Source organism: Neopsephotus bourkii, unplaced genomic scaffold (genome assembly GCF_033783945.1).
Source record: "Neopsephotus bourkii isolate Nb327-2 ecotype Australia unplaced genomic scaffold, CSIRO-AGI_Nbou_v1 NB_1781, whole genome shotgun sequence".
Taxonomy (NCBI): Eukaryota; Metazoa; Chordata; class Aves; order Psittaciformes; family Psittacidae; genus Neopsephotus; species Neopsephotus bourkii.
In genome coordinates this window covers 575,451-589,299 of record NW_026902255.1, presented here as the reverse complement: position 1 = coordinate 589,299, position 13,849 = coordinate 575,451, and the positions used below count along the sequence as shown (strand labels likewise).

Here is a 13,849-nt window from a genome sequence, read left to right as displayed (position 1 = left end):
TTTCCCCCTCCCCCCTCTTGAGTCTCAAGCAGCTGGTACTTTGTGAGAACACAGAACCGAGGAGCTATGTAATACAAAACACCCAGTTTCCTTATTCAGTGCCAGTCTTTTTAAACTGAATCCCATGTTTTGGTGTCTTAAGACCTGTTTCCTCTCAGCACATTTGAATCACGCAAAAATCCTATTTACAGTGAAAAAATCTCATTACAGCAAACAATCTCTACATTGTTTTAATGGACACATGTCATTCACCTAAGCCTTCATCATCTGCTTTGCTCTCTAATCATGAACAGACCCTTAAAAAGTCTTTTCAACATAAAAATGTAGGTCAGATACTGCAACTCAAATTCACATGGATATTCACTGTTTATTCCAGCTTACAATTTATATCTCATCTGCAGATGCTTTAGACATAAATCAGGAGGTCAAAAAGCCTCTCACTGGCAAAATGCAATTCCTTCTAGGGGCAAACGTAAATTCACTGTAGATTCACTCCTGAAGCCCCGAGTCTAAACCCCTACCAACTTCAGAGGATTTGTCTGAATAATGGCTGAGCTGAAACTCACCAGGAACTTTGGGATTTTGTTCCAGAAACCTTTTAATTATATCAGCCTTTACTCATGCACGCCTGACACACCTAAAAAATGGACACTGGTTTAGTCTTGCTTTTTCAGAACACAACTTTCTTGATTTAGCATAGGTATGAATGCCAAAATGCACTTGAGAAGGTGTTATTCAAAGTACCTATTCTCTGTTTTTTCTGGGATCTGCTTATCTTCCCCTGTCAGGCTGTTGACAAGATTGCCAACTAGCATTTCCCAGCCTTTCATGGGTGGTACCACTTCTCCCACAATGTGGAGATCTTCAAAGTAGCTACCAAGATTCTTTTTGTACCTTCAACATAAATTTCCTTCCTATCAGCAACCCATCAAATCCAACCCTACCATAAGAGTTCAGCTGGACTTGTGAAGATAAGGTTGACCTTTTCATTCCTGATGTATACCTTGGATACTTTTTTATCAGCACAGTCATACCTTAGGTGTCTGGAAAATTGACTTGCTGCCATGTCTGAAGGATGGGGAGATGATAAAGGCATTGTCACACCTGCCTAAAGTCAAGGCAAGGCTCTTCATAAGTGTTCAATAACTTTGTACCTTACTCCTGAAGAGCTTTTTACTCCTCTTTAACCTAAGTATAAAGGCCAGCCATATGAAGAGCGTCCAATGCATCTTCTGCTTGCTTTCATACTAAATGAGAATATGGCAGGGCATCCACATCTGCTTTCTTGGATAAAAGAAAGAAAGAAAACCTGGCATAGCAGCACTGGAGAGTGAGGGCGGCATCAAAAAAGTTAATTAGCAACACTGAACTAGACTTCAGGAGACGAATCTTAATAAGTGCTGCTAAAAATATTACAGTAGTCATTTCTAGAACAAACACAATCAGTGACAGACGAGCGAGGAGAGCAATACAGACCCATGAGCTGCCATAGTGGAGACATTTTCAGCGAAAGCAGGCTGCTCATTTTAAAAATACATTAGCAAAAAAACCAAGCTGGAGCATGAAGAAAGCATCTGGGAGCCCACGTCCCAAGCCAGGCTAGTGGCTCTGCAGCCAGGCCAGAGCAGAACTGCAGAGAACAGAAGGTGCTTGCACCATATGTGACCAGCCTTGAGGAATCAGGTACACAAATATAATGTAAGCTGAGAGGGTAACGCCTTGAGAAAAAAACTGGCAGGTCATACTCCTGCTTTTGTGTGGGAGAGGAGGTGGCAGAGGCAACAGCTCAAAAATGGAACAATCTTGGATTCTCTCCAGGTTTACGCCCCTAGGCATATGCAGACCCCCATCACTGCAAAAAAGCCAGCAAAATCCACTGGTCAAGTGATAAACAGTGCACTCATTACTAAAAAAATGTGTTTAAAAATACAGTGCTAAAAGCTGTCTATGGTACCTGATGCAGTCACTTCCTCCTGTGAAAAGTGCCCTTGCACATTTGCTATGTGTCGCCTCTCGCTCTCTGCCTCTGGCAAACAGCTCAAATCAAAGAGATGGCACACTCATGGCTGGGTTTGGTACAAAGTATGTGCATCAGACTGATAAGCTGTGGTGGATGCCAGTGTGACAACTCTGGTGGTCTTGAACTTAATGAAACAACAATTAATCACAACGTCAGGCTGATTCCTGAAGTTGAAGATCTCACTGCAGAATAGGAAAAGACTGTCCTTCATATGCACATAATGCTTTTATCCACATGCAATCACTGCTATCTTCAGCCATACATCTCATGTTTGCTGCCAGGAACAGTCGTCTCAGCTTTTCCGACATGTTCTTGGCAAGGTGCTTTCCCCCTCCTGGCGTTTGACAGGATTATGAAGTGCTGAAGTCTCTGGCCTCCTTTTGTTTTGAAGCTTGAAGTGAAGTTTAGCTTAATCATTTTGTCTGTTGATGCCCTTCCCCTACTTCAAGCATCCTGGCTGCCCACCAGCCCAGTTCCCAAGCACTCCAGCTTGTAAGTCTGTGTGAACAGGACCCCGGCCCATGGCACTCAGGGTCGCAGAGCAAATTCCTGTTTGGTTTGCAATGGTAACAGTTGATTCTAAAGAGGACATAACACTATCTCAGTTTAGCTCCCAGATGTGTTAGGTATGCTGTACAGGGAAGTGGTGGAGTTACCATCCCTCAAAGTGTTTAAAAAGCATGAACGAGGTTTTAAGTGACGTGGTTTAGTGGTGGTCTTGGCAGTTCTGGGGTAATGGACTTCATGATTCTGAGGGTCTTTTCTGACCTAGCTGGTTCTATGATTTTCTCAAGCTGGCTCGAACAGGTGCCTTATAGTTGGAGGAGTGACTTGAGGAAAAGAAGGGCTCCTCCGCCTTCATTTGGTAAGGCTACCTCTTGTTCTATAGTCCTACTGAAGGAAGTACATTTCCATTTAGGAAGATGGAGCAACCACATATTTATTCATACTGCAGAGGCACTGAAGATACTCATGCTGTGCTAACCAAACAGTATTGCTATTCATTAAATGCTCCACAAAGGGAATGTTTTTAAGCTAAGGAATCTTGCACTTTCAAAGGATATTTTTGTGAGAAGGTAGAAGAAAAGAGCTCAAACTCCAGCTTTCCTGACCAAAAAAAAGGCAGAAATACCTAATTTCAGAAAAGTGTCCACTAATATGACACTTTTTTATATTTTTTTTTAATAAAACACTGCTTTAGAAAGAGAGGGAAAATAAAACAGGATAAAAATAAAGAGGCTCAAAAGATAAGACATCAAAATGGGGAACAAACACAATGCTAGATCCCAGCATGCTCCAGGGTAGGTGAAATATCTTCCTTTTCTTCTAAGATTAAGGTACTGACTAAACAGCAAATTTGGCCGAGATGCCAGCTTTGCTATAAAAGATGTACCAGGGACCCAGTCATGATACGTGTTCAGCAGAGGCTGCTGAGAGCACACACTGATCTCTGAAAACCTCCAGCAATACTGTGCAACCAGCAGCTGTCACTGTAAGCAATGAAGAGGAACAGGAGCGAGAGAGTCAGGGATGCTCCTAGATGGGAGGAAAGCAACTAGAAACTAAAAAGCACAGGAGAAGCTGCAATTAAACACTCAGCACCCTCCTAAAGAAGGCCCTTGTCAGACCAGAGAAGCTGCACATGAAAAAAGCTCAGCTGGCCTTTTAAAATGCAGTCAAATTTAACTTCAGATACTAAGCATGGCTTATTGCAATGGGATCTTGAAGCAGTGTCAATTCATATCCTGTGCACAAGTGGGATTTAAGATTTGGCAGCCCTTTTGATGCATTTCCCAAGGATATAGGGCGAGCAGAGCAGGAAGCTCCTTTCAGCTACCTATTAGCACGTGACAGCTTTGAAATGTTCAAGATTCTCTGCCCACTATCCACATTACTCGGCTGTCAAAGAGAAGGCCTCAGATTTATGATGTGAAAATTACATTTTAACGAGGTGTCATATGTGTTTAAAGTTCTTATTCATCACCATACTGCCACATCTTTTGCCCAAGACACAAATGCACTTAATTAGCATATTATAAGGACAGAGGGTTCACCTTATCTACATTGTAAAACTGCTTTAGAAAAAAAACCCAAAACAACAAAAAATCCAAACAAAACCCAACCCACCTTTATTGAATAAAATGGTTGTAATCACATGTCAAGAGAGCATCCCACAATATTTAACAGAATTTGGGGAATAAAAGTTTGACATATGCCCTTCATACCACATTTGCTTACTAGACTGGCAGTCCACAGTGTTAATATGCAATTTACTGACACTTAAGCACAATGAAGCTGTTTTAGAAACTCTATATCATATCACTGTCTTCCTTATATATTTGGCATATTTATTTATTAACTTCATACATCTATTAAACACCTCAAATTGTAATATCTTGGTCTCTCGGACACAATTTAAAACACCTCCTTGAAAATAGGAGCTCTGTATTTCCCATGCCACTGGGAACAGCTGACAGAACATACAAGTCCCAGAGATGCACAGAGGGACCTTTATCCTGGTTCAAGTCCTTCACTGATAAGCTATGGGACAGTCACTAGTCCATACCCCTGGCCTAAATGTTCAGTCAGCACACCCCAAGCTCCTACAGAAGAGCTGCTGGCCCTGGCATGGGGAGCCTAAGACATTTAAAAGACAAAACTTTCTTCTTCTTCTGGTCTTTCTGCTGACCAGTAACATCGCCTTGGTGCCCGTCCAAGAGCCATGACTGCCCAGGGAGGTGCAGAAATGCAAAGCCAGGAGATATGTGTTTGTATGCAAGCATGGTGCTGGGAAGTGGGATGGGAGCACTTTACCTTTTAGGAGATGAAGATTTGTGGATGTTTTTCTTGAATTTGTTTATACAGACTTTATCACAAGTGGGTGATGATTAAAACAGGTAACTCTGGTGAATATTAAGACTGATCAGGTTGTGGAAAATTCTGTTAATAGACTTTTGTTTCCCTCTCTGCACATATCTACTGGGACAAAAAAAACCCAAACTGAGCACTGATTCAAATTACTGAAGAATGCAACACAAAACACAACTAGAGTGGCAGAGCTATTCTCACTATCACTTCAAATTAGCAAACCATTAGCAAATCTTTCTCCCCATTTTTATAAAGGGAGAAAAGGAAGACCCAGGGAAATACATGCCAGTCAGTCCCACCTCCGTGCCTGGCAAGAACATGAAGGAGATCCTCCTGGAAATTATGCTAAGGCACATGGACAATAAGGGGATGACTGGTGACAGCTAACATGGCTTCACTAAGGGCAAATCATGGCTGACAAATGCGATGGCCTTCTATGATGGGCTTTGTTTGATAAGGAAAGAGCAACTGACACCATCTACATGGACTTGTGCAAAGTGTTTGACACTGTCCTGAATGGTGCCCTTGTCTACAAATTGAAGACGCATGGATTTGCTGATGGATCACACAGGGGATAAGGAATTGGCTGGATGGTTACACTCAGGGAGTTGTGGTCAACCGCTCAATGATCAAGGTGGAAACCAGTGATGATGGTGTCTCTCAGGGGTCGGTGTTGGGACTGGCACTTTTTGTCAGCGACATGGACAGTGGGATTGAGTGCACCCTCAGCAAGTTTGCCAATGACACCAAGCTGTGTGGTGCGGTCAACATGCTGGAGGGAAGGAATGCCATCCAGAAGCACCTTTGACAGGCTCGAGAGGTGGGCTTGCATGAAATTCATGAAGTACAAGGCCAAGTGCAAGTCCTGCACCTGGGTTGGGGCAATCCCAGGCACAGCTACAGGCTGGGCAGAGACTGAACTGAGAGCAGCCGTGAGAAGGGATTGGGGCTGTTGGCTGACAGCTGTATGCTGGGCTGCATGAAAAGTAGCATGGCCAGCAGGTTGAGGGAGGTGATTCTCTCCCTCTGCTCTTGCAAGACCCTACCTGGAGCTCTGCATTCAGCTGTGGCATCTCCAAGACACAAGAGGGACATGGACCTGCTTGAGCAAATCCAGAGAAGGCCATGAAGATGATCAGAGGGCTGGAGAACCTCTCCTACGAGGACAGGCTGAGAGAGTTGGGCTTGTTCAGCCTGGACAAGAGAAAACTTCAGGGAGACCTTAGGGAAGCTTTTCAGTAATTAAAGTAGGCCTACAAGAAATCTGGAATCAAGGACATATAGTGATAGGACAAGGGAGAATGGTTTTGAGCTGAAATAGGGTAGATTTAGATCAGATATTAGGAACAAATTATTTACTCAGAGGGAGGTGAGGCACTGGCACAGGTTGCCCAGAGCAGTTGTGGCTGTCCCATCCCTGGAAGTGTTTAAGGCCAGGTTGGATGGAGATTGGAGCAACCTGATCTAATGGAAGGTGTCACTGGTTATGGCAGTGGAGTTGGAACTAGATGATCTTTAAGGTCCATTCAACCATGACTATTCTTCAATTCTATGAAATTCAAAAGCATCTACAAAGAAACAGCACAAAAGCTCAGGAGTATTTATGGAAAAGCATCCTTAAAAACCCCTACTTTTAAGGCCAAACAGCATAAACAAAGAATATACGCTTTGAAAGCTTTTGGTATCTTAAGGTTCCGCTCTTGAAGGCAGATGTTAATGACAGATTTCCTGGAATTTGCAGGCACTGAGGACTGCCTGCTTTCAAAACTGGTTTTGGAATAAATGAAAACAACCTCAGACAAGAGAAAAAAAAAAAAAAAGAAACAACAAAAAAAGTGCATGTCAAATCCTTAAAATGCAGCTTTTCCCATTTCTGAGAAAAATGAACAATTACTTTTAATTCAGCCAAGACAGCTAAATTGCTTTTAGATCAGTTCACTCCAGCATTGTGCTTCACTTACGACTTCAGAATATTTTGTCTTCCCTGGTACCTTCAGCTGCTACAGAAGCTGAGCACAGAAACTCCAGGGTTTGACACTCATTTACTCTGAGCCATAAAAGCTGATTTTTTTAAACAGTGGGTGAGAGAAGTTCTGAGATAGTGCAGGTCTCAAGTATGTTCCAAACCTACACACACAAATAGACCTTTAATCACTGTGAAGAGCAAGACGATGGGATCCCTGCCCTTCCTATAAGCTAAGTGATTTCTGCTTCCTCCCATTTTCCCTGGATGGTTTGAAAAATGACTGAAAATGCTTGATTCTAAGTGAACTGGAGCCCCCAGCACCGTTTTTATTTTAGATAGCCCTGAAATGTATGATACTAGAGATTTCAAAAATGTTTCAAACATGTTACTGCCTATTTAGATAAATATATTACTTTTTTTGTTAAGATCAATGTTTGGTTTTTAGAGCTCTTCTCCTAAAACTTCACACTTAATTGTCTTTTAACAGCCAATTTGTTCAACCCATCAATTTTATAATCTTTCTTTTATTTTCTAATTAAGCAGATTTTTTTACATATTTTAGTACTCAAACTGTAACCCTATGGAAAATGGCTGCACCAAACATTGTCATGCTCTAAACAAACACTGGCAATTTTGGAAGGGGAAAGGAGAAACACATCCACAATCCACTCTAAAAAAAAATAACTAAATAAATAACTAAATAAAATATCCTGGTCCTTCACTGCTTTCCTAGTGTTGCATTGGCTCCTGTTCTGCTCTTTGGTGGACAAGCTGGGTTTATGCCAGCCATGCATTTAGTATTATATAGAAGTCAATGCAGCATGAAATTTGGTGCTAACCAGGAAATGTGTTGCACTGAACTTGGAAAAGAAAGAGTCACATAGACCTGGTCTCCTGTCTCCTTTCTGAAAAAAATAAAACCAACAAAAAAACAAAACACAAAACCCCAGAACAAACACCCAACTACAGTCAAACAGGTGTTACTTATTCAATTCAAAATCAGTGTTCGTGTTTGACTGACTCATAACATTACCACTAATCAGGCTGTGAAGGTAATGGAGCAATAAACTCCCTTTGTAAAGGTATTTTTCTTCACTTCAAAATGCCTTGGCCCATTTGAGATGTCTCATCGAAAATTTCACTTGCTCTCAGAGCAGTCCTCTCAAAAGTCCTCTAAACACACAAAATACTGAGGTAATGGGATCCTTATGCATTTCTGCCAAAAAGGAAATCCTGGCAATTTTCAGAGAAGAGAAATGCATGTAGAATCCAGCTTTGTCCCCACATTACAAAGTTATCAAAAACCGCATGAAAGAACATCAGAGAAGGCTAACCAGACTCTCTGACACCAGATTAACCCCCTTATGTCCACCACTCAAAGCCAAAACCAGCTTCAGCTTTCCATCTGAGGCACTGGGGGATTTTAAATTCTCATCCAAACATGAATGAAGTGCAGGGGCTTCAAACAGTGACAGATCAAATCCTTGCACATCACAGACCTTGCACATTCAGACCTCTTCTGGGTTTTCATCTGCTCTCCCATCACACCAGCTTAGACTGAGAAAAGGGGGAAAAACATTTCCTTTTTTACAGGAAAGCATAAAATTTGGGGTTTTCACTGATTATGGCTTTTTTTTAATCTTAAAGATGATGTTACTGTCAAGAGTCACCACAGGAAAAAGCAGCAGTAGAGAGTCTGGTGTAATACCTAGAAATATTTCACTGAAAAGGAGAGAAACTCTGTGAAATAGAAGGGATGCAATTGATTTTCACTCCTCAGGGATAACCAATAGCTCACAAATTGCTGTGCTTCACTCCAGTACTCAGAAAGTACATGCTCATCATTAAGTTGGGAGAATGAGTATTACTTCATTTTTTGCTCATCTGAGATCTTGAAGAGGTCAACATCATTGAAAATGTCTCTGCTCTTAACAGTCACTCGGTTTTGTTAATCTGCCTCTTCAAGATTTCCTTCTCTTCTTCCTTGCATTTTTGTATGAAAATGAGAAAGTCACTGCCATTTTATTACTTTTATTCCACCCCTCCCCTGGATTTCACATCCACAGTTTCTTTCAGCATCTCTTGATCCATTTTTATACACATAACAGGCTGCACACAGCAAAAAAAAAAAAAAAAAAAAAGGATCAGCAACAGAAACTTCTCAACTTCTCTTTTGCAACTTGAAGCCCTGAATCGGTTCATCCACTTCTGAGTTTCTTGATGAACAAAAAGAATGTTTTGGGAATTGTCATTAAGAATCAAATAGTTTACTGTCCAAATGACCTTAGTTCTGCATTTCCTCTTACTTTTTCACTTTTCTGAAGTGCACAGTCCAGCATAGAAACTACCTGATAGCTGTATGAGCAAATGTTGTTTGGAAATTCTTGTACTGTCATATGAATTTGACCAGAATATAGATTAAGTCATGTTACTAATACAGTGCCAACTCTGAACATAATACTTGCAAAACAATGAAGAAGTTGGTGAAGATAAAGGAATATAACCGAACTAAGCAATTACCAGCATAATTTCTAACAGGAAAAAGGATGGAAAAGCTGGGAATTCTCTAGAGGACTTTCCCTTAGAGAAAGTATAGTGAGTCGTAGTAAGCCATCAAACACTTTGAAAAGGGAAGAGAAATTTTAAATAACTCTACAATATGGAAGTTTTCGTTCTCAATTCCTCACTCAACTCTAGACACACACTACTTGGTGCATGCTCACATACGCAATTAGCTTTGGCTTCCCTGAACGCCTGAACTTGCTCAGCTTAATAGAATGAAGTCATTTAAACTGGCTGGCATTTTCCCCCTGTCTGCAGTGATAGTATCTTCCATGCTTTTTTTTGCCAAAATTCCTGCAGAAGGGAAAACAATCTGATGTACAGAGGATAATTCAGTCAAGGAGAAAAGACTGCTATCCCTGTGATGCAAACAAGAGTGTGGACATTTGAAGACTGTTTCAGCTTAATTACAGGTAACGCATAGCATGCTCTCCATTTCATTTCAAACTAAGTTAAAAAAAATATTCTGCACATGTTAATGTCTTAATATCCATAATAGGCATTGTGGTGGGACTTAACTTACAGAAACATAGACATATCAGTGAGACAGTAGTCTAATTCAATTTTACACCCTATCTGCAAGAAAGATAGAAAGCCCGATTCAGACTGTGGCTCAGTATTAAAGGACTTACCTGCTCTGCTGTCCAGTGGGCCAAAATCCAAGGAATATTTCACAACATGATAGTTGTTCCATACGTAAAGGAGGTTGTCCCGGGGATTATAATCCACAGCAGCAATATACTGGTAGGAGTTTGGAAAGGGTACATCCACCATGCTATCCTTGCTTTGGTCAGTGTTATATATGTAGTCTATTTTATTCCCTGTGGCTTCATTGTCGTCATCTTCATACACGGACTTCACCACATACAAAATCCCACAGATCATGAAGGCGTTAGAAGCTGACCTCTTGTCATAGGCAGTATCCCACGTCCCTTCAATCCTTAATGTGTAAGGGTTTAACTGGCTAATGACTATTTTGCCATTATTTTGTTCTGTTGCATAGATTACCCACAGCCCGTTCTCATCCACAGCCAAGTCTATATCAGACTTGCCTCCCCAGCGGTAGGGAGAGGTGTCATGATAATTTGCATTAGCTATGATAGCCTCCCCGCTTTTTATCCTTGTCCGCAAGTCAAACTTGACTATGTTCCTGGTTCGTTCCTTGTTGAAGAACAAAGCCCCATCATACACCACGAACCCTGTGCCATCCACCCGGTGAGGGAGTTTGTAGGTAGTGGTTGGTCTCCCAGCAATGAAATCATCCTTGGAGGAGTATTCCGTCAGTGTGTCTGTCCGGTATGGTGTCCAGGGCATGTAGTAGATCTTGTCAGATGCCTGCAGAGGGTCCTTGCACCAGGCACCAGATTGGTGGTCAGATTCAAATAAGTGTTCGCTCTGGTATACTCCTTTCAGTAGTCCAGGGCAAAGAAAAACTGTTGGAGGGGAAAAGAATTTAAAACAAAATAAACCAAAGTTAATGAGTGGTTGGCTCAAACATCTCAATAGCTTCTAGCCCTGGAGCAGAGGATACATGAGATCAGAGAAAACCCAAAAGCAGTGCCTTACACATGGAGACTAGCCATCCCACTGGCCATGTCTCTAGAACAAGATTTGCTCCATCAAACTGATTTTTTTTCTCCCTGCTTTTTCTATCTGCTGTGGCTCATTTTCTTATTGCTTTTCAAATCTGTTTTTACAGGTGCACTTACTTGGACCACTTGCCTTTGTAAACCCTGAAATTAATATGTGCCCCCAAAGAATTTCTGGCTTTGTATTTCCATTATATTCTGCAGTGAATTTGTACCTACTAGGTGAAGGGGTAAACTCCCAAGGAATTGATCCACATATTTATTTGAACAATCCACAGAAAAAATGGCCTAGAAATGGAAATAAGAGAGAGAAATTCCCATCTTTACAGCCCAAGTGATATGAAATATTTAAAGGGTACCAACAGCAAAGCAGAGGCGAATCCCTTAGCAACTCAGAAGAGCATTTAAAGCAAAGGGAGTGGGGAGAGTGGGGAGGAGGGAAACATCCGTCTACAGATCTGTAGTATAACTAGAAATGAGGCTTTCAAAGCTGCTACAGGACACACAAAACATGCAGTCCACGCAATTAAAAATGAATGACGTATGGATGCTGAAAAGAAAAGACAAGGAAGGAAGGAAGGAAGAAAGGAAAGAAGGAAGGAAAAGAATAAAGTTCACCGGAGAGGAACCCAAGGTCTAGATTTTAAGCAGTTAAAAAATGTCCTGTTAAATATAGTAGTAATTCAAACTTAAAAACATATACCTTCTATTGTTACATGAGAGGAGCACAGAGGAGCAGTTTGACTAACCGGAGTGCTTTGCTGCTCAGACTTCGGGGGGGCTGAGTGGAGCCAGGGCATGCCCAGCACCTGGGAGGAGGCTCAGACGGTGCCCAGCTAACCTTGGCATCATGGGAATGCCAACGCCAAGAGGTCAGCCAGCTGGACGGGGAGACAAAAGGAAGGACGCTGTGGAGCAAAACTGGCTCGCTCAGCCCTTGTCATCCCCAGTAGCATCCTCCTGACCTGAGGTGCTTCCCACGCTTCAGGAGGAGAATAGTGATTGGTTATTTGTAATGCTAATCTCCATGAGCATGAGTAGTACAATAACCATGACGATGGAATGGGCAGCAGGGAGGCATGAAGAGGCATCCCACCACAGGCTTCTGGTAGCACAGGGCTGGCAGATGGGATCCTGTGTTCGTGCTCCCTGGTTGGAGCGTAATCAATTATTTTCAGAAATGCAGAAATTGGTAATATCCTCTGGAGAGTGAGACAGGAGGAAAATAAGATTTAGTAACTGGTGTGAAAGTATATTGCTCTATTGGAGTCTAAGTAACCACCCAGAGTTGCCGATAAAGCGGTGCTGTTTCCAAGAAGCTTTTATGGCATAATTAGATACACTTATGCACATACATATGTATGCATACTTTCCAAATTCTTTGGGGCAGGAAAAGAGTGAGTTATCTAAACCTTTGAACAGAAATTTAATGGAAAAAATGTAGCACTCATAAAAAAATTTAAGCAAAAATGAGTTATCTGGTGAAGTTGAGCAGCAGAGATACTAAATAAACTTTAACAAAAAAGTAGTGAGAATTAATGACAAAGTATTTCAACTAAAACGTTAAACTGTTAAATAACAGCCTATACATAAGTAATATATATAATTTGAAAGGTATTTAATTACCTTTTTGTTCCACTTCTATTGTAGAGAGAGAGGTAAAGAGAGAAAGGAGAAAAGAGAATAGATTAATGGTACTGTATTGGCCAGGTACTTTTCTTCACCTCTTTCATATGAAAAGGAAGCTTTATTAATTTACTTTAGTATGTGAACATTTTACATATATGTATAGATAAAGCCTTTCCTCTGATATACACTGGACAATATGCAGACAAGATGAACAAAATACAGATAAATTTTAACTTTACAAAAATCTTTAAGAAGGAAAAAAACCCCAACACTTGGGACATATCAAGCCCCAAAATGAACTTTTTGAGATACCTTTTCAGCAGCAGCCTTGGACTGGTTTCATAAAGCAAAATGAAATACCCATACACTGAAAAATGACTGATACAGATTTATGTATAGAATAAAAACTCTAGAGAGAAACTTTATAGAATATACATCTTCATATATTTCACCAAAATCCTGTAAAATAGAGATCCCTACTTTAAGCAGGAGAATATTGCCTTCAGACATTAATATATTCCCTTATGACAAAAACAGACAATTTAGGGTAGTCAAATGAAACACATTGTTAGGTGTTTGTAGAGTCCTGCTTATGTTTCGGAGAAACAACCTTCAGTAGGAATTGGGAAAAAATAAAATTATATACTGTCATATGATTTACAAGATCCCAAAGACTTACATGCTATCAAGTTAAAAATATCTGAGCACTATTTAAAAAGCCCAACCCCATAACTTGCTGGATATTTTTATGTGAATTATTCACCATGCATAATAATGATACTGAAGGGGCTTCATCCCTTTGGACAAAGACCTTTGTAGTCAGAATAAATAAATGTAGTGCACTTACTAATTGCTAAATGCTCAGTAACAGTTTCTGCAGCTAACAACCTCCTGAAAGAGGCCTTGGAGCCATCATCCAAAAGCCCCCTGTAGTTGTGGCACAGACCTCTTCTTACAGCATCATGGCGCACCAAACAGTTTCTGCACTCCCAGCCTTGGGGTTTGCTATTTCTGCAGGGCCTCTTCTCCAAGACTGTAGGAGAAGGCAGGCCTCATAAAATATCACCGAGGGAGAAGCAAGAACTTGCCAGAAAAACAGTATGGTTTTGACAGCTGAGAGATCTCTGTTCAGAGAAGCGAGACAGGAATGCAAAGGTATGCACATGCATTTTGTTTTACTTGCCCAGAGCTCACCCTGGCCTCTTCCAGACTGAG

At 41.1% G+C, this 13,849-nt stretch overlaps 1 protein-coding gene across 24 annotated transcripts in view; it reads right to left on the bottom strand.

The window, feature by feature from the left end:
- Positions 1–13,849, bottom strand: part of ADGRL3 (adhesion G protein-coupled receptor L3) — a 515,386-nt gene that overhangs the window by 169,289 nt on the left and 332,248 nt on the right. For all 24 annotated transcript variants that reach the window (XR_009729502.1, XR_009729503.1, XM_061379988.1 and 21 more), the window contains one exon: positions 10,049–10,849. Coding sequence is in view for 22 of the 24 variants with exons in the window: in XM_061379988.1 (XP_061235972.1) it covers positions 10,049–10,849 (801 nt within the window). In the remaining 2 variants the exon portion in view is untranslated. The remainder of the gene's footprint in view (positions 1–10,048; positions 10,850–13,849) is intronic.